This window comes from Scyliorhinus canicula, chromosome 7 (genome assembly GCF_902713615.1).
Source record: "Scyliorhinus canicula chromosome 7, sScyCan1.1, whole genome shotgun sequence".
NCBI classification, from domain to species: domain Eukaryota; kingdom Metazoa; phylum Chordata; class Chondrichthyes; order Carcharhiniformes; family Scyliorhinidae; genus Scyliorhinus; species Scyliorhinus canicula.
In genome coordinates, this window is record NC_052152.1 from 26,560,635 (window position 1) to 26,588,392 (window position 27,758).

Here is a 27,758-nt window from a genome sequence, read left to right on the forward strand (position 1 = left end):
ACCAGTTTGTTAGTTCAAGTTCAATTTTATTTACACACAAGATTAACTCACACATGCAACATAAAGACACTACAAGCTAAATTATACCTAACACTACAACAACCTGTACTTAACTTCAGGCACCCGGCTTTGGCAGAAGAACAAGGCCTTTGTTCGGATCTGGAGTGGCTGGGTCTGGAGAAGTATCTTCGGTTCTGCTGGACTCATCCGTCTGGCAGCGATCGTTGATCTTGAACTTGCTTCTGGTTGTGGTGCTGCAGTTGGCTTCAGGGATAGGCCGGGCCGAAGAGTGCCGGTGTGCCAGGGCCAAAAGAGATCGAACACATGACAGTGTCTCTCTTCTATCCTTTGGGGTTTTGTGCTCTTTTGGGCGGTCCTTAGCTTTGGACCCAATAATTCGGCAGGCTTCGATTTGAGCCAATAAAGGGGCGGGTGCCTTGATGGCTGGGCGTGTCCTCAGTGGTCATTGACCTTGGCTGTTTGGGCTTCCTGGGTGAAGGGAGTGGCGCCGATGTGTCTGGAATTGTATCTGATACCTGAGTATCAGTCCTTTGTCCTGGGGGAATGGGTCATTAGAATGCAAATCGGCTAGGGGTTCGCCTGAATCCTGTATTGGCCATATTTCCCGTGAGTCTTTGCAAGTGTCCATGTTTACTTTATAAGTGGCCATCTCAGATGGCTACACTTTTTGGAGAGAGAGAGAAGAAAAGAGAAGCGGGTCCTTTCCCTGAGTGTCCAGGATTCAAACTGAGCTCTTTGGGTCTCTGAAAATCATTCAACTTGAGTATATTGCAACCACCACCTGTTACCGTGCAGGATATGGCCTTTTGGCCAATTCATTGGCCACCAGCCAATCAATCGAGTCCCACCCCGTGTCTTGGGTGCTGAGAAGTTGGAGTTCTCTTGTTTGAACACCAATGACACCATATTTCATGCTGCAACTTCTTGAATTCGTCATTCTCGCTGCTGCTTGACTTAAAGTCACATGTCCATTAAGCATCCATGGATCAAAAATGGTAACTGCAAAAGTAAAGAAAGGGGAAATAAGGAAATCAACTGGAAGAACCCTTAGACAGTAAGCAAAAAAGTGTTGCCGAAAGGGGTAGCATGGTGGTTAGCATAAATGCTTCACAGCTCCAGGGTCCCAGGTACGATTCCCGGCTGGGTCACTGTCTGTGTGGAGTCTGCACGTCCTCCCCGTGTGAGCGTGGGTTTCCTCCGGGTCCTCCGGTTTCCTCCCACAGTCCAAAGATGTGCGGGTTAGGTGGATTGGCCATGCTAAATTGCCCGTAGTGTCCTAAAAAAATGTAAGGTTAAGGGGGGGGGGGGTTGTTGGGTTCCGGGTATAGGGTGGATACGTGGGTTTGAGTAGAGCATAGAGCATAGAACAGTATAGCACAGAACAGGCCCTTCGGCCCTCAATGTTGTGCCGAGCCATGATCACCCTACTCAAACCCACGTAACCACCCTATACCCGTAACCCAACAACCCCCCCCCTTAACCTTACTTTTATTAGGACACTACGGGCAATTTAGCATGGCCAATCCACCTAACCCGCACATCTTTGGACTGTGGGAGGAAACCGGAGCACCCGGAGGAAACCCACGCACACAGGGGGAGGACGTGCAGACTCCACACAGACAGTGACCCAGCCGGGAATCGAACCTGGGACCCTGGTGCTGTGAAGCATTTATGCTAACCACCATGCTACCCTGTCGGGTGATCATGGCTCGGCACAACATCGAGGGCCGAAGGGGCTGTTCTGTGCTGTACTGTTCTATGTTCTATGAAAGGTATTTTTGATGAAGGACGTGTAATGACAACAGTGTGCTTTCCAGGTATCCAAAGCTTTCTGCTAGACATCCCGAATCGAATTCAGCAGGAAATGATGTATTTGCCAAGTTCTCAGCATATATTAAGAATGTGAGGAAAGATGCAAATGAAAGTAAGTAAGGTGACTACAGCTGTATTAAAACAATGTACTGGAAATATACAGCCTGTCAGACGATACCTGTGAAGAGAAAAATTCAGGTATGATGATTTGAACTTAGTTCTACATAAAATTTGATTCCACAAAATGGCTTCAGAGCATATTGGAGTTTGGGGATGGTGGCTCAAAGTGTACGACAGCACGATATAACTTTTCAGTATGGTATAGACGTGTATTTCCAGTCCATTAAATGTGATGACGTTTAATGTTGTGTTGACCTCCAAGTAGAGTCTTCTTCAATGACATAAAACAGATTGATCTTGGGTCAGTGAAGTTTTCAACCCATGTTTGGGGTAGGATTTTATTGGTTGGAATAAAGGAGTGAAACGAAGCAAAAGAAGCCAGAATGGAAGGAAAGATAACACAAGAACAAAGGATTGATTAAGAGAAAGATAAAAAAGAAAGGAGCAGAAAAGATGAAGAGAGGAGGAAAGGAATTTATGTCCATTCCCCAGGAATTTTTGTTTTCCCATTTACTGCTCTTTCTTTCTCTTTATTTCTGATGCCTACAATCACTTTTCTCTCATTTGTTCAGGTTTGGAAAAGGCTTTGTTGAAAGCTCTGAAGAAATTAGATGATTATTTAAACACACCTTTACCTGAAGAAATCGATGCCAATAGCACAGAGGAAGATCTTTATTCTCACAGAAAATACCTAGACGGAGATGACTTGACCTTGGCAGATTGCAATCTCCTGCCAAAGCTCCATATTATCAAGGTTTGTATTGATTTCCATTAACACTGGGTGAAGTTTGAGTTCGTGGGCGCGGTTCAACCAAAATATTTCTAAGTGACATTTTGGGCGACTTTGGCGGGGTGTTTCCTGCTGGCTTTTTGGGAGAGATCCAGACGAATATTCACCCAAACTGAGTCATTCTTTTGGGCCTAGCCCACACTTAGACATTTTTTCAGCAATGGGGAGCTGAACTCACTGGCTCAGAGATCGGGCACCGTTTTGAAAGGGTTACCTGATTGCAAAGAGCGCTTGAGGGACCCCATCCACAGGCAATGCCACCCTGCAAATATAGATATTATCCCCCTGCCCATAAATGAGGACACCCCACTATGGGGGTCGCTAAAGAATTACCCCTTTTCAGGCCACCCCCCACACCCCTTTCAGGATCCCTCCTTCACCCCCCCCAAAACCTTTATGCGGCCCTCTTTGTATCCTCCTATTCACCCACCCTACTCTTCATACCACCCTCACCCCTTTCATGGGCATTGCCCCTTCAAGGCCCTTACTCTTGGCAGTGCCAAACTGGCACCAGGCAGTGCCAACATGCCAGTATAGCAATGCCAAGGTGCTTAGGTGCCAGAGGGAGTGCCAAGGTACTATCCTGCACAATGCCCGACCACCTGGGGGTCTCCAATGGCCTGGCAGACCGCCCATGTGCAGTTACGACAGGTCCACGTTTGTGTGGACCAGTACTAATCGGCACCCTGGCGAGGTCTCCCAGATGTGCACCTTCAGTCCCGGGCACTGGGCGACTTTGACGAATGCCTATTTAAATGATCCATTGGATCTCGGGTAACGTTGCAAGTGTTGCAAATCTCGTGCGATTCAACGGCCTCGCCCCGACATCAAGTCAGACATATCAAGGCTGTTGAATCGTGCCCCATATGTCATTACAATTATAATAGTGTCCTATTTAAAAGCCCGATTTTTCTCTTATAAATAAATTGAGCCTGAACTTCTGGAATAGCACAGAATAAAAAGATTCAATTCACTGAGTCTGTTTCCACAGTCTGATTCATCCCACTGTTCCGGTCTTTACCCGTAACCTTAAGAGTGGATCATGGAATTCCATTTTCCCAGTTTCTCCATTTCTGTCACATCTGGGCCGGGACACTCCATTGTGGGTCTGCCCCGCTTCCACAGTCAGTGAGAATGGAGAACGTGGCACTCATCCAAACTCCATTCACTGCAGTGGAGCTGGAGAATTTCCCATCGTGGAGGAACAGAGAGAATCAAAGTCCTGTTCTGATGATGCAATCTTCCACAACGGTGCTTCTGATGTATCTTCCTTTTTCCTCAATGCAATATTCCCCTGCCCACACAGGTTCGGCACCCTCAACCCTGTCTGAGATATTTCCCTCACTTCTACTCTCTCCCCTGTCCATCCCTCCCAGAACTATGGCAGCGTTCCCCTTGTGTTCACCTTCCATCCCAACAACCTCTCTAGGCAAAGGATCATTTCCCCACCTCCAGCATGAAATACATCTTTCCCTCTCTCCCCTTTTCTGAACAGACCATTCCCGCTACGACATCCTGGTCCATTCCTCAATGACACCCCAACACCTCTCCCCCCCCCCCCCCCCCCCCCTCCCACAGAACCTTCTCATGCAACCATAGGATGTGTAACACCTGCCCTTTTTCCTCTCTCCCCTCATTGCCCATAGCCCCAAATATCCCTTCCAAGTGAAACAGTGATTTACTCCTGTCTGTAATCGCTGCTCACAATGCGGCCTCCTCTACATTAGGGAGGCCAAACACAGACTGGATAACCGCTTTGCGTAACACCTCCTCTCAGTCCACAAGCATGGCCCTGAGCTTCCAGTTTCATATCATTTTAATTCAACACTGTGTTCTCACACTCGCCTTTCTGTCCTTGGCCTGCTACAGTGTGAAGCCCAACGTAAGCTTGAGGAACAGCACCTCATCTTCCAATTGGGCACTTTGACAGCCTTCTAGGCACAACATTGAGTTCAACAATTTGAGGTCATGAACTCTCTTCCCCCATATTGATTCTTATTTTTTTTGCCATGTACTGGTCTGAATTTCATTTTTCATGTTTTTGGTTTCAGACAGAGCTCTTCATTATCCCGTCATTCACGCTTGCGTTCTGAACAAGTAATAATAATCTTTATTAGTGTCACACATAGGCTTACATTAACACTGCAATTAAGTTACTGTGAAAAGCCCCGAGTTGCCACATTCCGGCGCCTGTTCGTGTACACAGAGGGTGAATTCAGAATGTCCAAATTACCTAATAGTGCATCTTTTGGGACTTGTGGGAGGAAACCGGAGCACCCGGAAGAAACCCACGCAGACACTGGGAGAACGTGTAGACTCCGCACAGGCCATGACCCAAACCAAGAATCGAACCTGGGACCCTGGTGCTGTGAAGCAGCAGTGCTAGCCACTGTGCTACACGGCTGCTACTTTAGTTGTTTCTTTACTACAACAGTTACCATTCCCTTTGCCTTTTGTTCCATGGTCATTTAATCTCTCCTGCTCTCTACCCTTTCCCAGACTTCCTCTTCTATTCTTCCTGCTGAGAATTTCCAGCACTTTCCAATTTTACCCCGCTGCCACCCCTCCCAAAGCTGTGGGCTTTGTGGGCCAGTTGGAAATTTCAGCGCTGAAATTGAGAGACGTTTGGTAGCCAAGGGTATTCAGGATTACTGGATCAAGGAAGGTAGATGCATTTAAGATACAGATCAGCTATGATCAAGTTGAATAGTGGTACGAACCTGAGGGGCTGTGAGGCCTGCTCCTGATCCTATTTTAATACATCAACATACACTAGCCCTGCCGACTTTCTCAGATTGTTAAATGTGCCTATGCTTTGTACTGCAGGCTTGGGTATGTTAAGGAACTGCTTTATTGAAGTAGTGAAGTTTATTTCAACTTGGACCTTTGTAGTCTGCCGAGAGTTAGCCCATCAGATTGGGCAGGAACTGAATTAAAAGAACAAATTCCTCTCACATCCTTTAGATGTGTTTTTAATGTTAAGCTGCTTTGCCTAACCAAGAATATCAATCAAGTAAATGTTTTGTCTCTTTCCCTCATTCAGATTGTAGCAATGAAATATCGAAATTTTGAAATCCCAGAAGAAATGGCTGGAATTTGGCGATACCTGAACAATGCTTACGAGAGGGAGGAATTTGTAAACACGTGCCCTGCTAATCGTGAGATTCAGATCGCATATTTAGATGTGGCGAAGAGAATGAAATAAGTCCATTTATGTAGCTCAGAATGTACATTTGATGTCTTGCATGTTAAAGTAAGAGTGCGGTATATTGCTAAAGAATGAATTAAAGTCCTTGTTCTCCTAAATGTTTAATAATGCTGCACATTTTTCACTCTTTGTACTTGGGACCTGATTAAAGATGACCATAATGCAATGATATTGGATTATCCTAATGTGTGGGTGATGTTTTTATAGAAAAGTGGAATAGTTCGTAGAGGTGTAATACTGACAAACAGGTAATTCAGAATGTGTGGCATTGCCCTATTCAAAGGTGTGTTCAATAAAATCTAGTCACGCAGGAACAGGAATAGGCCATTCAGTCCCTCAAAACGCTTCCGCCAGTCAGTGAGATTGTAGCTGACATGCAACCAAATTCATATGCCTACCTCTCCCACATATCCCTTAATACTTTAAATGAACAAATATCTGTCATCTTAGTTTTAAAATTAATAATTGATTGTGCATCAATTGCCATTTGCAAAAGAGGGTTCCAAATTTCTACCACTGTTTTGGACTGGAGGGGGTAGGGATGGGGGTTAGCATTGTCAATCCAGGGCCATATTTGATCAGCAATGGGGAAGATAGAAGACAGCCCTCCCAGATGGAGACGCATCAAGCCATTTCAGAGGCTAAATAAGGGCCTCTTCCCACTATCACTGGAATTTTACCAGCGACAGGTAAGCCCACCGCCCTGCGGGGAAACTGCCACGTAAACTCTGGCAGCCTCCCAGCAGTTTTGGAGGCATTCCTATTTGGGGACACGAGGGGGCTGTCGCCAATGGCCGGCCCTGTGGTAAAGGTGCCACCTGCCCTCACTAACCACTGTCCCCCTCTCCCAACTGGAACCCACCTGACAGAAGGCCAAAGTCCTTTCAGGATGTCCTTCTTTTCTCCCAGGTGCAGTCTCAGTGGTGGCCAATGCCCGAGGGATAGAAGTCCCACTCTTGCTCCATTGAGGCCACCCCCAGCCTATTACCATTGCAGAACAGCCAGGCTTAAACTGACTTTCAATCGGTGGTGTGGGGGCAAAGAATACATTCCCCCAAAACTACTTACTCCCTATTGTTTTCTATTGGACATATTTAGAATGATGAAAATACTTTACTTGCACACCTGAGGTAGAGAACAGCATTCATTTCATTTAGTTTACTTTAAAACAACTGGGGCTTTTTGTATGCTCCGCAATAATAACATGACGCACATAATAACATGAATGTTGAATAATTTTCTTTTAACACTTTGTGTTTGTGTTTTATTTTACTTCCTCCTGTTGAAGTTCACATCACACGTGTTTCTCATCCCCTCTGTAACCTTCTGAAATACTGTATTCGCCCCCCCCCCCCCCCGCCCAAGCTGTGTGTATACGACTGGTAGGTGACTGCATCGCCAACTGAGCGAGCTGCAATTCCCGTACCAGCCTCCCTGGACAGGCGCCGGAATGTGGCGACTAGGGGCTTTTCACAGTAACTTCATTGAAGCCTACTCGTGACAATAAGCGATTTTCATTTCATTTCATTTCATTTTCATTTTCATTTTCATTTTCAATGGTGCCGTGACCTGATTTGTTGCAGTGGCTTTGGGCTGTCTGTGTTGATACAACATCTGTTGCCACTTTTACAAAGATTTGCAACGGCGCAGAACTGTCATCAACGTGAGCTGAGACTGGAAGCTCCTTTGATAAGCCTTGTGTGCACCTTTTGGAAGGCAATCCCTCACATAGCTTATTGTTCTGAGTGAACAGAGAACGATGAGAAGAAGCCTTTAGATGAGCATGAGAAATGCCATAGCATACAAGGCTACAGACCAAGTGCTGGAAAATGGGTTTAAAATAGGTGTTTGATGGCCAGTACAGACATGATGGACCAAAAGGCCTCTCTCTGTGCTGTAACGCTCTATGGCGAAGATGAACAAGAAGGATGAATTTAACCTAAGCTGGCTGGTGGAAAACTGACTTGGATCAGATGCCAGTTTTATACTGCCCCTGGGTTTTATATTCCTAGAAGCCCTACAGTGCAGAAAGAGGCCATTTGACCCATCGGGTCTGCTCTGACCCTCTGAAAGAGCATTCTCCCGCCTTATCCCCGCAACCCCACCTCTGTGGATAGTGGGAGGAAACCGGAACACCCGCAGGAAACCCACACAAACATGGAGAGAAATGCAAACTCCACACAGACCGTCACCCAGCGTTGGAATTGGACCCGGATTCCTGGCGCTGTAGACAGCAGCGCTAACCACTGTGCCACCATGCCATTCCATAGACTTCATCTACTAGAATTCCAGTAAATCTTCTTCACACCCGTCTTGTGGCTTCAATATCCCCCTTATTATTGTGTAATATCCAGAACTGTACACAGCACTTCGACAATATGTATTTTGTAAGTGCAATATTGCTTCCCTGCTTTTTTTTAATGTATTCAAATTACCCAGAATCCATTTGCCATTTTTATCGCCTTTTCAACCAATATTCTCATTTTATACCCCCCCCCCCGATTACTTTAGCAGGACCATGATATCCTGCCAGGCGAGAAGGGCCATCGAATTCAGGCCATCATTTCTTGACCAATCTGATAAAGAACTGTTAACACTCACCCTTTCCTTTCTTCCCAGCTCTATCCAGGCAGCCACGTTGCTTCAATACAAGATGCCTTAATTGTCGTGATAGTTTTGAGGAGCCCCATACCTTCAGAAAATCCAATATGTTCACTGCATGCACTCAGATTTCCTTTACATTAATCAACTAAATCCTGCTCTTTACAATCTAAGCTTACTGAACAAGTTTTATCCACCTTTGGGCGACAGGGTAGCACAGTGGTCAGCACAGTTGCTTCACAGCTCCACGGTCCCACGTTCGATTGCTGGCTTGGGCCCCCCCTAGTGCCAGCCTGTATCTTTTTTTCGTGTTTTGCTTTCAAGACAGTGCTGGCCTAGGGGGCGGCATGGTGGCACAGTGGTTAGCACTGCTGCGTCGAGGAGCCGGTTTCAATCCCAGCCCAGGGTCACTGTCCATGTGGAGTCAGCACATTCACCCCGTGTCTGCGTGTTCCGGAGTATGTGAGTTTGGATGTGAAAATTACTTGTATCAGATTTTCAGTGAGAGGGCATAGGTAGGGGCAGGATGGCGATGTTTCAGAGATGATAGCAAGACATCTTAGTAATGGTTATATTATGGAGTTTAAGGCCGAACTCAGGGTTGAGCAGGATTCCAAAATTGTGGATGGTATGATTCAGCCAGAGGCATTGGCTAAGGGGGAGAATGGAGTCAGTCGCAAGGGAACAGAGTTTGTGGCGGGGGTTGGACATTTTGGCTTTGTTACCCCTGACAAGTTTGGACCTACATACTGGGTGGGCACCTCCCAAATCTTGACGCCTCCCCAAAGCACACCCTAATTCTGCTTTTGTAGTTCCACCTGCCTTGCAAACTGTTTGACCTTCTCTAACATCACATCTTCCTTGGTCTGGAACATATCTGACACCACATTGTTGAGCACACCAATTGCAATGCAGTTGCAAATTAACTTACATTTTAAAGTTCTGTAGCTGCAACTGCTGACCTGTCTGTATAAGTTGTTAACGCAAGAATTGACGGAGGATGGCACAGTGGTTAGCATTCCTGCCTCACGGCACCGAGTTCCCAGGTTCAATCCCGGCTCTGGGTCACTGTCCATGTGGAGTTTGCACATTCTCCCCGTGTTTGCGTGGGTCTCGCCCCACAACCCAAAGATGTGCAGGGTAGGTGGATTGGCCACACTAAATTGCTTCTTAATTGGAAAAAATTAATTGGGTACTCTAAATTTATTTATTTTTTAATTAAAAAAAAAGAATTGATGGATTCACATGGTCTTTGGCTCCTTTGATTGAATCTCACCAATTCAGTGACCAGAGTTTTCTTGGAGCTGAAGTAATAATTTAAGACCCTCAAAATCTTCTCAATTCCTCAAGTTGCCTTTGGCTCCTTGTCTTGTGAGGATATCATCATCTATGGCCCCAGTCGCTTGTAAAAGAGTACTGACCTGGTGTTTGTATGCCTTCTCTTGTAAGCACGGTTTTCTACCTGTCAAAATGTCACCTCCAATGCTCCCCTCACCATCCTTGCTGCAGTCCACTGATTTGTTTGAAAGGTGGTGGAACGGGTCTTAGCGTTTCAATGGTTGCCACATTGTGAGAGGTTCATTTACTGTCCACTACCAAAGTACGTCTTATTTTGTACTTCTTCGCGAACAAAGAGCAATACAGCACAGGAATAGGCCCTCCGGCCCTCCAAGCCTGTACCGGTCATGATACCAACCTTGGCCAAAACCCTCAGCACTTCCTTGTGCCGTATCTCCCTCTACCCATCCTATGTATTTTTCAAGATGTATTTTGAACAGTATCTGCTTTCACAACCTCCCCTGGCAACGTGTTCCAGGCAGTCACCACCCTCTGTAAAAAAAAAAAAAAACCTGTCTCGCACATTTCCTCTAAACTTTGCCTCACTGACCCCTCCACCCTGGGAAAGAGTGCCTGCCCATCCACTCTATCCGTGCCCCTCATAATTTTGTAGACCTCTATCAGGTCACCCCTCAACCTCCGTTGTTCTCATGAAAACAGTCCGAGTCTATTCAGCCTCTCCGCATAGCTAACCCCTCCACACCAGGCAATATCCTGGTAAACCTCCTCTGCACCCTCTCCACATCCTTCTGGTAGTGTGGCGACCAGAATTGGTCAAGCTGTTCCCAGGTCTTCACCCATAGGTTACCAATTTGTGGTCTCAGTTTTCTAAAACTGTGGCCTTCAGCGCTGCCACCATGTTTCAGCGCTGCCACCATGTTTCAGCGCTGCCACCATGTTTCAGCGCTGCCACCATGTTTCAGCGCTGCCACCATGTTTCAGCACTGCCACCGCACTGCCACCATGTTTCAGCGCTGCCACCATGTTTCAGCGCTGCCACCATGTTTCAGCGCTGCCACCATGTTTCAGCACTGCCACCATGTTTCTTTACTTGTATTGTCTTGTGGCTCAGTAACGTTTCCCTTGCTCTGTGAGTGACTTGGAGATAGTAAGTATTTCGTATTTCTTGAGACCATGGGTGAGATTTTCTTGCCTCCGCACAGTTTGTTTCCCGGTGGCGGGAAGCGGCCTGCCGGTGACGGACTCTTTTGATCCTGCCGTCATCAATGAGAATTCCCATTGATTGCATCCTACCCACCAGGAAACACGCAGCAGGGTTGCGCTGTCAGCGCGATTGGAATATCCCGCCGATATGAAAATCTCACTCTATTTGTTTAGAACTAATTACAACCAAGGCCTCGTGGTAACTATATTATTCTCTGGATACATTGTTCTGCGTCTTGTTCCCATGGAGTCTCTTGGTCATCTGACCCGAATGTCATTTTTACATAATCATTAACATTATTAAATAAACTTACTTAATGGTTTAATATTACCATTAATCCATCACTCCACAGAGGTTGTGACTCAACCAGGACTTGATGTTAGATATCTAATCATAAATCATTGAGGTCATTATGGGACGAGAGGGATAGTAGAGAGGTAGAGCTGGGTATTCTCAGTGTACATGCAAACATTTCCTCCATGCCTCTGTATGCTGTTTCCACAGTGCACCATATAGGCAAGGAAGAGGGAAGGACCAAAGATAGATTATTGTGAGATTCTGTAGTCAGGAAAAGAGCAAAATTCTGGAAATGTACTGGTGGTATTTGGATAGAAAGTACTTGACCTATGCAAGGGTAGTCCCACTGACCTGGAGGGTAAAGAGGAGGCACTGGAAGAGGATGCTGTATTTAATTGATCTGAATGATGTTGAGAATTTGAGGAAAGATAATGCAGCGACTACAAACTCCGTTCTGCCTCCAGAACCAGGAACCTCCTTCCATTGCTTTTAGGTAGGAGATCATATTTTGTCTGCTTCATTTTTTTCCTCTCGGTCTCCCATTGATTTACCCATTTTCTACTCCATTATATGTTGCACTACTGCCTCTTCCACATGTTTTCATCATACTCTCTTTCTCCATAAAGTTAACTGCCTAACTGTGGTAAACACCACTGGTCACACTATGTGTATTACGGTACTGCCACAGTACGACAGTTAATACAGTAAATCCCAGCCTGCTGGCTCCTCCCAGCAAGCGATGTATACAAGTGTACAGTCTCCTGCGCTGCTTCCATTCTGGTTCCAGCTGCAGGAGGCTTGACATCTAGTGCAATAAAGCCTCAATAGTTTCACCATTTTTGTCTCGTGGTCATTGATGGTACATCACTAGCTCCTGACCATCTTCGTGTGTGCATTTCACTTTAGTTTCTTGTTCGGCTACTTCAGTTCCCTCCCAATTGTTTGGATGAAAAGTTGAACCCCCGAGCTGCCATGCAGTGAAATGCGTCCATTAAAGTAAAATTTGTAGGTTCTCTCGGTCCTACAGTTCCCCTTCTCTTCCGATGGAGCCGACTCCAATACCCCCTCCCAATCCCTCTGCCAAGCTATGATTGAAGCCAAGAGTAAGGAAGCTAACCCCAGATTTAAAAGAGGGAAGAATCCTTTATTGTCTATTTGTCTTTCTTGATTGAAGTCCTTCCATGTGAGTGACAATGGTATTTGGAGGGCCAGTTAGCTCAGATGGCTAAGAATGTGGTGAAAACAGCATGGGTTCAATCCTGTCCTTGCCCCATAGTGAGATCATGGCCTAAGACATAATTAACAACTCTTAGGGCGAAAGCAGGGAAACACCCCATACTCGTCATCCACTGTAGCTGTAGTTACCCAGACATCTCGGATCCTCCAGCTTCTGGGATCATGAGAAAGCAGATTAGAGAGTGGGGTCAGCAGCAGATAGCATTCCGACACTACAATCAATTTCTTAGTGTAGATTTAGTTGTAGCAAGTGTGACCGTTGAAACCAGCAAAGGAGCACCAAGGGATTGATTAAGAAGGGAAAAATAGAGTATGAGAGTAAGCTTGTAGGGAACATGTAAACTGACATACCAGAAATGGTGGGGAACACTGGGTTTAGTGAGAGGCAGGAACAGAAGGAAATCAGTATTAGTAGGGAAATGAAATGAAATGAAAATTGTTTATTGTCACAAGCAGGCTTCAAATGAAGTTACTGTGTAAAGCCTCTAGTCGCCACATTCCAGCGCCTATTCGGGGAGGCTGGTCCGGGAATTGAACCGTGCTGCTGGCCTGCCTTGGGTCTGCTTTCCAAGCCAGCGATTTAGCCCTGTGCTAAACCAGCCCCTCCAATGGTGTTGGGGAAGTACGCTGCTTTGGAGGGGGCGGAGCATCGTGAAAGCGACGCCACCCCCTATTTAGTCAGGAAATGTGATTCTCTGGCCAATCGCTGACCGGAGAATCCAGCCCATGGTTCATACTTGTCAGATGATGGCACAGTTTTCTTTAGGGTATAAAAAAAGCTTTTGGGTTTTTTTTCATAGTGCATCATGCAGTGCATTTTAATAATAATAATAATCTTTATTAGTGTCACAAGTAGGCTTACATTAACACTGCAATGAAGTTACTGTGAAAATCCCCCAGTTGCCACATTCCGGCGCCTGTTCGGGTACACAGAGGGAGAATTCAGAATGTCCAATTCACTTAACAGCACATCTTTCGGGACTTATGGAAGGAAACCAGAGCACCCGGAGGAAACCCACGCAGACACGGGGAGAACGTGCAGACTCCGCACAGACAGTGACCCAAGCCGGGAATCGAACCTGGGACCTTGGAGCTGTGAAGCAACAGTGCTAACCACTGTGCTGCCGTGCTGTCTTCAATGTAAAACAAACATTAATATTATCTCTATCGATCATTTAATATTTTGTGTTTTCCCGAGTTGCCGTAGCTGGAATTAGACAAATATGTGATTTTTAAAGTTATAATTGTATCAAGTTATATTGATCCTGGTTGTCTAACTGTTGCAGTGGTTCCCAAAATAAATGGATGTGATGAGTTGACATCACCCTCATGGAGTGCTTTGTATTTCACAAAGCTTTTTGCCTGGGGTTTGAATTACATTTGAGTGAAAGCAGTTCAGATTTGCTTCATGAAGAGGATACCATGGTGAGTTTCGTATGGGCACGGTCGTGAATACTTTCCCCAGAAGCTGGGAGAATAAGAGGCTAAGTTACATCTGACCAGAATCTAGGGGAACTAGTTTCTTGTCCATCCTGTGGGCTGAGATGATATTTTGTGAGGGAAATCTAAAAATGGAAAACGTAAATGATAGAATAATCAAAACAACCTTGACAGAAAAAGATGTCTGGGGGCTGGTTTAGCACAGGGCTAAATAGCTGTCTTTTAAAGCAGGCCGGCAGCGTGGGTTCAATTCCCGTACCAGCCTCCCCAAACAGGCGCCGGAATGTGGCGACTAGCGGCTTTTCACAGCAACTTCATTTGAAGCCTACTCGTGACAAGAAGCGACTTTCAGTTCATTTTCATTTCATTTCATGTGCAAAGTGTAACTTGCCACATCAGTAACAGATTTCTATAGCAACTAATGGAGAAAGAAGTGATGTTTCACTCAGCTGTCACTCAATAGTTTGCCTCATAAAAACAAGTTTTATAGTTCCCGGAAGCTTCCATTCCCTGTATGGAAGAAATGCCTTCACACACTTTCTGGCTTAGTTTCAATGTAAAAGCTAAACTTTCTATGCCTAAGTAAATTCACATGTTGCAGGAAGTATTCACAAGAGAGTCATTTTAGTTTGAAAGGTAAATGTCAGGATTTTGTACCAAGGAAACCACAATAGAATCCAAATGTGAATACATGTTTCTGTGTGTAGTGCCTAGAGTGCTTTGAAAACCAAGTGCTTAAGCTAACTTGATAAGAAAAAGTAAACTTTTATTTCAATAGGGTATTTTAAATACACATATTTAACTATATTCTTCAAGTATAGTTTTTACACAAGGCAGAAAAGCAGGCTGATTAGATTTTTATTCTGTTATTTAAAGGATAATGTTGAAAGTTTTAAAGGCAAAACTTTCAATGTCAAATATTTTAACTTCCTTGGTCACCGATTGGGTTCGTCCAAAATGCAGTTAATCTGATGTTTTCTAGTTGCAGTATTTCCAAAAACAAGCTGAAAAGTAAAGATAAAACCTTTGAATAATTTGAGCTTTGTTAGGTTACAAGGAAAACATAATACAACTTTCGAAACTATGAATGATTAAAATCCTTGTTTGTTCCCAGTGGTTTCTCAAGACGTCTTTTAACATTATATATGTGTAGTTTTGAGGAACATAAACTCCAGTCATCCCAAGGGACGTTGTTGACTGAGGGAACATGCGAAAGGGTGGAATTTCTTTGCAGGGTGGGTTTTACCACATAAATCACAGTTTTTCCACATTCCTTGAAGCCCAAAGGCACTTTATGAATAACTTGAGAGATTAGAAAGGCGTTAATGTGATACTGCGGCATGTAATAATAAGCATCGTTCTACAGGGAAAGGAATTATCCAGTAAACTTTCAAAGATCATGATACCACGAGTGGGAACCATACTTTTTGTTTACAACCCAGCAGAAATTTACTGAACCCAAAATGTGAGAAGTGACACAGAGAGAGGAGTGAGGTGCAGAACTCTCCCAGCTAGAATTAAATACATTCTTTCAGTGACACAGATACAAAATCTAGGACTCGGTGTTGAGGGATAGACCAAAGCTTGGGGATGTTGCCACAAAAGCTAATGGGGAAAGGAGACTGCCTCAGGTCCACTTGTCATCGTATACTGGGGAGCTGGAAACTGTCTGAAACCTCTTGGGTTGTTGTGAAACCTCTTGGGTTGTTGGCGAAGGTATCTTTGTGATGGAATATGAATTATAACTATTCTGTGCATTTGCAATTGTATCGAAGCATTTCAGAATGCCTCATGCTGTATAGAAAGAGCTGGAACTGTATTGCACTTCTGGTAAAGTCCAATTTGAGCTGTTATGTTCAAAAACAGCTTCTTCCCGCTGTTACCAGACTCCTGAATATCCTTCTTATGGACTAAACTGATCTCTTCATACATCTCCACTGAGTAGTACACTCCGTATGCTTCACCCGATGCCTGTGTCTATGTATTTATGTATGTCCTATGTTTTTACATATATGGAATGATCTGTATGCAGAACAATACTTTTCACTGTACCTTGGTACATTTGACAATAAATCAAATTAAATCAAATCCAAATTATGGAATGTACTTTTTAGAAACATTTTGGGAAATAAAAGATAGAGAGACAGAGAGAGAGTGTCGCAATTGGACGAGGAAAAAGTCAATGAATGTCTGAGTTGACTGGCTGATAATTGCCAAATAAGACATGGGCTAGTTTAAAATTAGATATTGGATAAATTCAAGAGTGCCTGACAGGGACTTAGTGGTGACGCGATTTACAATGTAAGAGAATGAGATTGAGTTGTTGAATTAACTGTATGACTATTAAATATGGGTAAGATAACTGGGAAAAGTCACGATTGCGAAGGACTTGCTATTTGCTAAGACTTTGACTTGGGGCTCTGGGTAGGGAAGGAAGACACTGCTGGCTGAACTCCATCCATTGACAGCTGCTGGAAGTGTGTGTGCATTACTTATAGTTCAGTTGCGATGTCCCCCGATGGCAACACATGATTAAGAAATAATGATCAAGATCCTATGGAGAACCATTGGTACCACATCCCAGCAATAAGTAACTGGAGTCAAGAGGTGGGAAAATAAAAGTTGCCATAAAATCTAGCGTAGACCACCTTACCACGCTTGTTCGATTTCTTCCCAGTTTGCTTCTTTGTTTTTTTGGGATCTTTCTCCTTCAAAGGATTTGCAGCAAATGGTTCGTCTTTCATTTCCCTTTCTTTATCGGGAAGCAGATAGCCAGCTTGAATTTCTCCAAGTTCCTACAGAGTGAGCAAGCCAAACCATGTTTGTAAATATAAGAGAATTGTTTAAGTTTCAGTAATGAATTCGCAGAGAGGCTTTGTTAAGGAGAGGTGTGATGAACTGGACCAATCAATAACATCACACCCAAGTGTCACGATTCTGTATTTGATACAAATTATGGGACTATTTATAGATTTATGGGACACAACGAAACTGCAGACTAAACTTTAGCCCTTCGAATGGAAGGTAGTGATGAAGATTAATACAATCTACGTATATATTTTCTAAATTTTGTATTTATGTGGTAAACCATTCCTAGTCTCATGCTGCCAGCCTCTCTAAAGCCCCCCCCCCCCCCCCCCCCCGCGCCAATTTGCTGCTTCTCATTCTCAGCCTCAGGATTTTACAGACTTCCTGATTCCTTCCACTTTCTCTACTGGGAAAAAGAAAGAGACGATAATGACGCGAGGGAAAGAAAGTGACAGAGCGACCCGGACGCCAACGTCAAGATGCGCAGATGATAATGACATACAAAATGATATTGATAAGGGCATACAGAATGGCAGGCACACTGGGCGAGTGGGAAACAAATAGGACATTTATAGGAAAAGAGTAACCTTTCAATTCAACATTGGTCAGAATATCGGCAACATCAGCAGTGGCAGAGTGCATAAGAGACCAAAGTCAGAGGAACTGAGTTTGAGGGAAGGGCAGGAGGGATGAATAGAGATAGGAAGGAGCAATTCTGATTTCAGAATAACAAGATCCAGATGAGGAAGACCATTTTGCCCCTCCTAGCTCATCCACTTAGAAAGATCTGGGACAAATCTACCAGTCAATATATCTAATTGTTTCTTAAATGATTCCAGGGACTTTGCTTCCACAATAGGTAACTTCAGTTATTCTCATTCACCGCTGAATAGTCTAAGGATTCAGGATTTGGGCTCCATTGCGATACTGGTACCAGCGCCAGTGAAGCTTTAAGATAGTATGGACTGAACTTGCATTCACTCTGGGATGGCCAGTGCAGTGTTCCATGCTGAAACTGTGCTAATCTCTAACAGCTGAGCATGTGCTCAATTGCATTAATCACACTACTTATTTAAAGGGTCAACCATTCAACTTGCAAGTGATGTGCTTTTCAATTATTTCTTGTTTTGGGGGAGTTTGTGCATCCATACAGCGAAGGAAGAGAATGTTGTCACCTATTGGAAGAGGTACTGGGGCTGTAACCGTGACACCATCAATAAATGGAGCAGAGGGAGACAGAGGCTCTCCACAGAAGGCTCTTTCTCCTTACCCCTACATATTGGTTTCTCCCAAGCACTTCTCAACTTCTCATGATCCAGCTCGCTCAGAAGCAATGCCTGAGGCGATTCGGTTTCACTAATGAGAGGATTACAAAAATATGCCACCTCCACCTCCAGCAACACAACCTGGAGCCCCGTACCAGGCTGAGGACGGTGCTGCCAATGCCCATAATGAGCATAGTGGCATTAAACATCTGTGTGATCACAGTGGGCGACATGTGCAACATCATTCAGTATGTCATCCATTGGCGCATCCAGGAGGTTATGGACACCCTTTGTGCCAATAAATCTAATTACATCATCTCTAAGGGGGGAGGTGCAGGGCGAGCGGGATGTGGGTTTGCCTGGATACTGGGATTCCCAATAGGGCAGGGGCACACATATCAAGGAGGAGGTATAGGAATTGCAAAGACTGCCATACCATCAATGTGCAGTTGATATGCGACCAAGGGCAGTGAATGGCTGCTACCCTGGCAGCAGACATCATGCCTTCACGCTGAGGCAGTCTGGTATTCCCACAATCTCTGGGCCTCTCTCGAGAAGCAGAAAGCGAATGCTCGGGGAGAAAGGTTACTCCAGCAAACTGGCCAATGAATCCTTCTTCCGCACAACCATTCCTGACCACTTGTGTGAGGTCATTAAACTTTGTCCTGAACTTTGTTCTCAGCACTTGGCTCTGGAATTTGTCCTCCCTGACTGCTTGTGTCCCATTGCTTTCACAGGGCAATCCCAGTGGGTCTCTTGGCCCGCCTCTAAAACATGGAATCCTCCTGTCAGCCTCTGTGATTAAGACACCCGTAACCACAAAGCCCACTCATTTCCCTGCTCCTTCATTCTCCATCTCTCCAATTGCAGCACTGGCAGCCAGAAGCAGCCTTCTTTCCCTTAGCGCAGGGTCCCAAAGAGGGACAGACTACCTTTAAGTGCGGGAGGCTAACTGTGGATTGTGATGGGAGCCGGCAACGTGGGAGAGGCTTGACTGCACATTTACACCATTCAAATGAGGAGGGAACAGGAAGTCTGCGTGCTGCCTGTCTCAATAGGATAGGCCGTGGAAAGGCAAACGCGCGCCTACAAATGGGTGCTACCGAGTTTCAGGTAAGTATTCAGAGAATCCCAGTACTCTGATGCCTACTCTCCATTTCATGGCTCTTCTGGGATACAGGGCGCAGGGAAACATAAATATAAGGGTGGGCAATTGGCGAAGTGGAAGGAGAAACATTAGGCGAGCTGGAGATGGAGAGGACATCTGAAACTGTGAGGGTCAACAGGAGGAGTAAGTCCCCTAGCCCAGCGGAAAGCTGGAGTTACCAGGCTGGGTCACCCCTTCCAGTTCATTTTCTATTCTTGACCACACGGTTGCACTTGCTCCACGGTAACTGGGATATTTGGACCATTGATCTAACTATCCCCTTCGATGGCTTTCAGTTTTACTGTTGCTTCTCATCACGTAAATTGCTAATTGTTACATTAGACCTGGTAACAAATTCCATTTCCCGCTGTAATTGACAGCAGACTTGAGTGAAAGTGCCCATGGTGGGCACTGTCATCTCCTTTGGAGATAAATGCAGGATGGAATATGATTCTTTGATTCTTAATGTTTCTCAAAGGCAATGTTTAATCAGTCAAATACCCACCCCCAACACAAGGAAACACTGCACCCAGCCTATTTCCCTACAACATAATAGACTTTGCAATCATCTGAAGGTATCACAGACTGAAACACAAACTGTCTACACATGTAGCGCGTTGTCAGCACCATTCATGGTTTCATCTATTCCACATCATAGCATAGAGTTTACCTGTCATCGCTTGGAGAAAATATCCCCCCAAATCTGGATGTTGCCCCTGATGGGAAGAAGGATTCCAGATTGTGCTAATGTTAGGCAAGTGCGAGAACGCAAGAGTTCACCTTTCCCCCTGTTCCTCCCAATCAGTGTTAGAATTCCTTACCGTGCCTCCTCGTCTTTCAGCCCTCTTCCCGCCGGCTGAAAACAAAGTCAGAAACATCTCGCTGATTAAACATTGTGGACAAAAAATACGTTACAAAAGAGCTCCAATTGCTGGAGCGCCATCATCTCTACCCGCCCGGGAAACCTCCTGCCAACCTGGTTGACATGGAATGTATATAATTGCACACACCTCACCCTGATTTTAGTTTCTAATTTAGTTCTAAAGCATTGGAAAAGATTTTGCAATTGGTGTCTCCGAGATAGCACGAAGGGTCTCCCATCCAGATAGTGAGTGAGTTTGGAGAGGGAGCTTGTGCACCGGGAATCTTCTCATTCTGTTTTATTATTGGCCTTTCATTGAAAGGAAAGTGGATGCTACCTTCTTGGCAGCTTCAGAATGACCCCGGTCTTTTTAGCTCATCTAACCCCTCGCTAAATGGGACAGAACAACCTCTGCCGCCTGCCTCCCCAAGCTCTCCATTGTGGATCTGGCCACATACCTTCTTTTACTTGATCCCGTTTCTCAGCAATCGAATTATTTCAAACACTCAACCCCAAAGTTTTATTTCTTAAGTGTTTACTTACTCCTAAATCTCGGGACAAATGAAGTTCAAAGCGCCTCCATCCCAATGTTATTCTCTCACTCAGTCACTGTCTTTCTGTCTGACTCTCAGAGTCTGATCTTCATCATTGCCCTCATCAATTTTAACCTGTCCAAGTTATTTCTTTTGAAGGTCAATTTCCCCCTCTTGCTATTTTTGGGCCATCCGCTAAGGTACAATTCCAGAATCAATTTGTTTCCAAACTGAAAGTGAGAGTCATTCAATCATGGAAATTAAACAATTGAATCAATTCTGCAGGCAAGATTCTATGTGTTGCCCCATCTCACCCTCTTTCACCCCCCCCCCCCCCACCCCACACACATACACACACTCGCTCTCTCTCTGTCCCCCACGCATACACACTCTCCCTCAACCATTGACACTCTCCCACACACATACACACTTTCCCTCACTCCCTCTCCCACTGACACTCTTTCGTTCCCATAGCATACACACACTCTCTCTCTCTCCCACACACACTCTCCCTCATTGTCCCCCCCCCCCCACACACACACTCTCTCTCTCCCACCCACACACTCCCCCTCTCACACACACATTCTCCCTCTCTTCCACATACACTTTTCCCCTCTCTCGCCCACACACACTCTCCCTCATTCTCCCCCACACACACTCCCTCCCTCTCTCCCTCTCTGCCACCCACACACACACTCCTTTTCTCCACCCCCCCACATACTCTCCCTCATTCTCCCCCACACACACTCCCTCTCTCTCTCCCTCTCTGCCACCCACACACACTCCCTTTCTCCCGCCCACACACACTCTCCCTCACTCTCTCCCACACACACACCCCCTCTCCCCCCCACACACACTCCTTCTCTCCCACCCACATACTCCCCCCTCTCCCACACACACTCCCTCTCTTCCACACACACTCCCTCTCTCCCCCCACACACACTCCCTCACTCTCTCCCACACACACTCCCCCCTCTTCCCCCCCACACACACTCACTCTCTCCTACACACACTCTCCCCCCTCTCCCACACACACTCCCTCTCTCCCACACACACTCTCCCCCCTCTCCCACACACACTCCCTCTCTCCCCCCACACACACTCCCTCACTCTCTCCCACACACACTCCCCCCTCCCCCCCCCCACACACTCACTCTCTCCTACACACACTCTTCCCCCCTCTCCCACACACACTCCCTCTCTCCAACACACACTCTCCCCCCTCTCCCACACACTCTCTCCCTCACTCTCTCCCCCACACCCTCCCTCACTACCACACACATGCTCCCTCATTCCCTTCCCCTCACCCCCCCCCCCCCCCCCCTCCTCCCAGGCACACATGACACGAGTCCCCCATACACACCTCTGCTTCTCGTGATCTGGGCTCGGATCCTTCCATTAGCATCTCTGCGAGCTTGGTCAAAGATAGTGAGGAACTTCATGATGTTCTCCCGTCCCTCTGATGTCAATTCCCCAACAGCAGCGGGCCTGGCGATGTCTTTGGGGGTGGGGGGGAGGAGGAAACAATCAATACAGAGAAAGGTTAGACATTTCAACCCTGACACACAGTACTCAGTTTGAAATTACCACTTGCAAACAAAGAAAACACTTCAGCTTCAGTGGAGGAGTGCACTGTTGCGCTCTTGTTTCCATTGAACGCGTTCGTTTGGTGACTTCTTCACTGCGAGGATTGCAGGGATTTGCAAAGAGCTGATGGGGAGAGAGGTGCTGTTAGAATTTCCTCTGGGGAACTCACCATGGCGGCGCTGTGGGCGCTCAGAGAGCATGGGGCTGCATTGCACCCCCTGAGCCACAGAAACAAGAATGATAAGAACACTCAGTAAGACATTTGGACTCATTCTAACCACACTATGCCTTTGCTTAATCTCTAGTTCTGTGCGCGCCTTTCAGCAAGGCTTGTCAATGCTAGTTTCAATCTCCTCTCATTTACCAAGGCTCTCCCAATATTTAAACCCTCTTTGGGTCATCATTCACGCAGAGAGAGAGAGAAAAAAAAACCCTCAATTAAATCCCATTTTTACAAATCTCTACCTTGACATTTGGCGCCACCGTGTTTGGCTTTTGTAACTCTTTGCAAATGAAACTCCCGCGTCACACCTCTTGTGTGGAGCAGAGCAAACACTCTCCCATTTGCGTTATCACTGCTTGAACAGGGCAATCTCACAAATATTTAGGTAAACTCTAGCTCACTCGGCGATGGAAGAAGCTGAGAGCTGTGCGCATTCACAATTGCCCAGCTCTCTGCCCACAATGTCTCCACCCTGAATGTTAATGTCCAGCCTCATTGACAAAGTTGTCTTCAAACTTCCAGAGTGACGCTGCCGGTTGGCATAGCAAGTGGGGAAAAGGGCAGCCAGAATAAATAGTCAACCTCAATAGGAGCCGTTTACCCACCTAATGGAAATCAAACTGAATGACTGGGCATGGAATTACCAATGAGCAAATGGATGTCACACAAAAATCACCGGTTGCCTGCGATTGAGGGATGACAGATTGATGATCATCTGCAAATTGTTCCTTTTCATCTTCATTTTTACCGGAATCGTGTGATCCAAATAAAAAAGAAGAGGTTTAGTTTTGTGGGAAGGGGGATTTTAAAAATAATTAAAGACCAACTGAGTTCGATATGCGATGGAGGTGATAAGAACAAAGAAAATTACAGCACAGGAACAGGCCCTTCGGCCCTCCCAGCCTGCGCTGATCCAGATCCTTTATCTAAACCTGTTGCCTATTTTCCAAGGATCTACTTCCCTCTGTTCCTTGCCCGTTCATATATGTGTCCAGATGCATCTTAAATGATGCTATCGTGCCCGCCTCTACCACCTCCGCTGGCAAAGCGTTCCAGGCACCCTCCACCCTCTGCGTAAAAAACTTTCCACGCACATCTCCCTTAAACTTTCCCCCTCTCACCTTGAAATCATGACCCCTTGTAATTGACACTCCCACTCTTGGAAAAAGCTTGTTGCTATCCACCCTGTCCATACCTCTCATAATTTTGTAGACCTCAATCATGTCCCCCCCTCAACCTCCGTCTTTCCAGTGAAAACAATCCTAATCTACTCAACCTTTCTTCATAGCTAGCACCCTCCATACCAGGCAACATCCTGGTGAACCTCCTCTGCACCCTCTCTAAAGCATCCACATCCTTCTGGTAATGTGGCAACCAGAACTGCACGCAGTATTCCAAATGTGGCCTAACCAAAGTCCGATACAACTGTAACATGACCTGCCGACTCTTGTACTCAATACCCGTCCGATGAAGGCAAGCATGCTGTATGCCTTCTTGACCACTCTATCGACCTGCGTGGCCACCTTCAGGGTACAATGGACCTGAACTCCCAGATCACTCTGTACATCAATTTTCCCCAGGACTCTTCCCTTGACCATATAGTCTGCTCTTGAGTTAGATCTTCCAAAATGCATCACCTCGCATTTGCCTGTATATTGAACTCCATCTGCCATTTCTCTGCCCAACTCTCCAATCTATCTACATTTTGCTGTATTCTCTGACAGTCCTCCTCGCTATCTGCAACTCCACCAATCTTAGTATCATCTGCAAACTTGCTCATCAGACCACTTATACCTTCGTCCAGATCATTTATGTATATCACAAACAACAGTGGTCCGAGCATGGATCCCTGTGGAACACCACTAGTCACCTTTCTCCATTTTGAGACACTCCCTTCCACAACTACTCTCTGTCTCCTGTTGCCCAGCCAGTTCTTTATCCATCTAGCTAGTACACCCTGAACCCCATACAACTTCACTTTTTCCATCAACCTGCCATGGGAAACTTTATCAAATGCTTTACTGAAGTCCATGTATATGACATCTACAGCCCTTCCCTCATCAATTAACTTTGTCACTTCCTCAAAGAATTCGATTAGGTTTGTAAGACATGACCTTCCCTGCACAAAACCATGCTGCCTATCACTGATAAGTATATTTTCTTCCAAATGTGAATAGATCCTATCCCTCAGTATCTTCTCCAACAGTTTGCCTACCACTGACGTCAAGCTCACAGGTCTATAATTCCCTGGATTATCCCTGCTACCCTTCTTAAACAAAGGGACAACATTAGCAATTCTCCAGTCCTCCGGGACCTCACCCGTGCTCAAGGATGCTGCAAAGATATCTGTTAAGGCCCCAGCCATTTCGTCCCATAAGGAATGGAAATCTCAGTTTAATTACAATTAGTAAGGGCTGTGATGTGTTATGCATTCTGGGATAACTCAGGCTGGAAGCAACTTTAACCAAAAGATACTCTAGACCTAGAAGTTAGTTCAATCTGATTTGTTGAACCAGTAGCACAGTTAGCACAGTTCTCTATGAGTTCGACTTTCTGCTAACCTAAGTGAGGGTACTCTGTCTTTCTTAGCCACGTGCTGGACGTGTGATACTGTACATACACCCTGTCTCACTCTGTAGATGTTCATGAGTGGAAAGCGGCGGAGTATGAGTGCTTCGTGCCTTTTATAGTGAGATACCACCCCTGAGTGTCCTGCCTGCTCATTGGTCATGTCCTGTTCTCTGTGTTCATTAGCTGCCTGACTGTGCCTGTCTGTATATCATTATCTGCATGTCTTCATATCATGACAGGCCGGATTGGGAATTCACATTTGCCTTGGCAGCAATGTGTAAAAGAGGAGCTCATTGTTCATGCCCAAGGTTTAGGGACGAGGCCGTTTCTCAGAACGAATGACCTGACCCTCAACTCAGACATTCCTGGTGCATGGAGCTGCTCCTTCCTGATCAGCCCTCTGATCGGTCAGTCAAAGAAAGGCAATTGGAAACCCTGGAGTATCTGCATGGAAATTGGTGCTTCAATGTAACCATGGCACAACTAGAGTGTAATGATATGAATGTGGCATCGCCTCTCCCCGTCCAATCATCCTTAAACCAAAGGAACATTGAAAAGAGCAACCAGAAGTCACCAGCATATCTAAACAACCGGCTTTCAAACAGTTGAGACAGAAATGGATAGGCAAGGGGATGTCAGGCGGATGGTGGGGTTGAAGAAAGACGATGATATGTTGAGCCATGTTGGGAGGGCATTTACATTGAACCTGGTGTGAGACTTACATTGAACCTTCTCAGTGGATGGGGGTTGTTACTGGTTGGGGTTCCAGTAAAGCACAGGTAAAAGGTAAAAGGCTGCAAGCTCATTTGTGATTCGGGGCCGCATTTGAGTTTGCCGCGATTCACCTGATCCCAGATTCACCTGACGAAAACGTGGAATGGGTGAGTTGTCTTATGAGGAAAGGACGGACAGGTCAAGCTTGTATCTGCTGTAGTTCAGAAGTGTAAGCTTTAAACAAGGTTCTACTTGTAGGTACTTGCAGCTGGAGCTTGTTAATTAGTCAATTGCATTAGGCCAGTTTTCAGAGGCTAGATTCACAGTATAAAAAGGATCCAGCTACAGTGCAGACTTTGTTTGCACTGGAGTGCTGAACTTGGTGCATTTGAGTACTACAGTGAGAGTTTGGTGACTGAGGGAGTTAGGTGAGGAGGGAGCAAGGTACTCCTTTCATTTCATTTCCGCAAAGAGCGAGAAGCGAGCCAGGAGTTTACAGAGTGCAGCTGACTGGAAGCAGAGTCGGAGGGCGGAGGTCCAGTTGGTCTACAAGACAGCTATATTCTGTAAAGTAAGAGGGGATGGAGGCTAGGGCAGTTGCATGCTCCTCCTGTAGGATGTGGGTGGTGAGGGATACCACCGGTATCCCCGCTGACTATACCTGTGGGAAGTGCACCCAACTCCAGCTCCTCAGAGACCGTGTTAGGGAACTGGAACTGGAGCTGGATGAACTTCGGATCATCGGGGAGGCAGAGGGGGTTATCGAGAAGTGTTACAGGGAGGTAGCCACACCCAAGGTACTGGACAAGAGTAGCTGGGTTACAGTCAGGGGAAAGAAAACTAACAGGCAGACAGTGGAGGGATCCCTCGTGGACGTTCCCCTTCAAAAACAAGTATACCGTTTTGGATGCTGTTGAGGGGAATGACCTACCGGGGAAAGGCCCTAGCGGCCAGGTCTCTGGCACTGAATCTGGCTCTGGGGCTCAGAAGGGAAGGGGGGAGAATAGAAAAGCAATAGTAATAGGAGATTCAATGGTTAGGGGAATAGATAGGAAATTCTGTGGTTGCGAGCGAGACTCCCGGAAGGTATGTTGCCTCCCGGGTGCCAGGGCCAGGGATGTCTCGGATCGTGTCTTCAGGATCCTGAAGGAGGATAGTGAGCAGCCAGAAGTCGTGGTGCACATTGGTACCAACGACGTAGGTAGGAAAAGGTGTGTGGAGGTAATAAACAAGTTTAGGCTGGAAGTTAAAAGCTAGGACAGACAGAGTTGTCATCTCTGGTTTGTTGCCGGTGCCACGTGATAGCGAGGCTAGGAATAGGGAGAGAGTGCAGTTGAACACATGGCTGCAGGAATGGTGTAGGATGGAGGGCTTCAGGTATTTGGATAATTGGAGCGCATTCTGGGGAAGGTGGGACCTGTACAAGCAGGACGGGTTGCATCTGAACCAGAGGGGCACCAATATCCTGGGAGGGAGGTTTTCTAGTAGTCTTCGGGAGGGTTTAAACTAATTTGGCAGGGGAATGGGAACCGGACTTGTAGTCCAGCAACTAAGGAAGCCGATATTCAGGACGCCAAAGCATGTAGTGATGTAGTGGGGAAGGTAACACTGTCAAAGGAGAGTACTTGTAGGCAAGGAGATGGGTTGAAGTGTGTATACTTCAATGCAAGAAGCATCAGGAAGAAGGTGGTTGCATGGTCGGTACTTGGGACTACGATGTGGTGGCCATCACGGAAACTTGGATAGAAGGGGGCAGAAATGGTTGTTGGTGGTCCCTGGTTATAGATGTTTCAACAAGATTAGGGAGAGTGGTAAAAGAGGTGGTGGGGTGGGGGGGGGGGGGGGGGGGGGGGTTGGTGGCATTGTTAATTAGAGATAGTATAACAGCTGCAGAAAGGCAGCTCGAGGAGAATCTGCGTACTGAGGTATGATGGGTTGAAGTTAGAAATAGGAAAGGACCAGTCACCTTGTTGGGAGTTTTCTATAGGTCCCCCAATAGCAGCAGAGATGTGGAGGAACA

General features: G+C 46.0%; 1 protein-coding gene and 1 long non-coding RNA gene across 3 annotated transcripts in view; one reads left to right on the forward strand and one right to left on the reverse strand.

Moving 5' to 3' along the window:
- The window catches only part of LOC119968808 (chloride intracellular channel protein 4), a 98,921-nt gene extending 92,799 nt beyond the window's left edge, over positions 1-6,122 (forward strand). For both annotated transcript variants that reach the window (XM_038801621.1, XM_038801622.1), the window contains exons 4-6: positions 1,839-1,945; positions 2,526-2,707; positions 5,787-6,122. In XM_038801621.1, the coding sequence (XP_038657549.1) occupies positions 1,839-1,945; positions 2,526-2,707; positions 5,787-5,948 (451 nt within the window). In that variant the 3' untranslated portion in view covers positions 5,949-6,122. The remainder of the gene's footprint in view (positions 1-1,838; positions 1,946-2,525; positions 2,708-5,786) is intronic.
- Positions 6,123-20,068: 13,946 nt separating this feature from the next.
- LOC119968667 lies at positions 20,069-22,574 on the reverse strand. The gene is made up of 3 exons (XR_005461172.1): positions 22,400-22,574; positions 22,007-22,141; positions 20,069-20,104 (listed from the first exon to the last, which is right to left on the reverse strand). It is a non-coding gene; the product is annotated as an uncharacterized LOC119968667 (long non-coding RNA).
- Between the last annotated feature and the right edge of the window lie 5,184 nt (positions 22,575-27,758).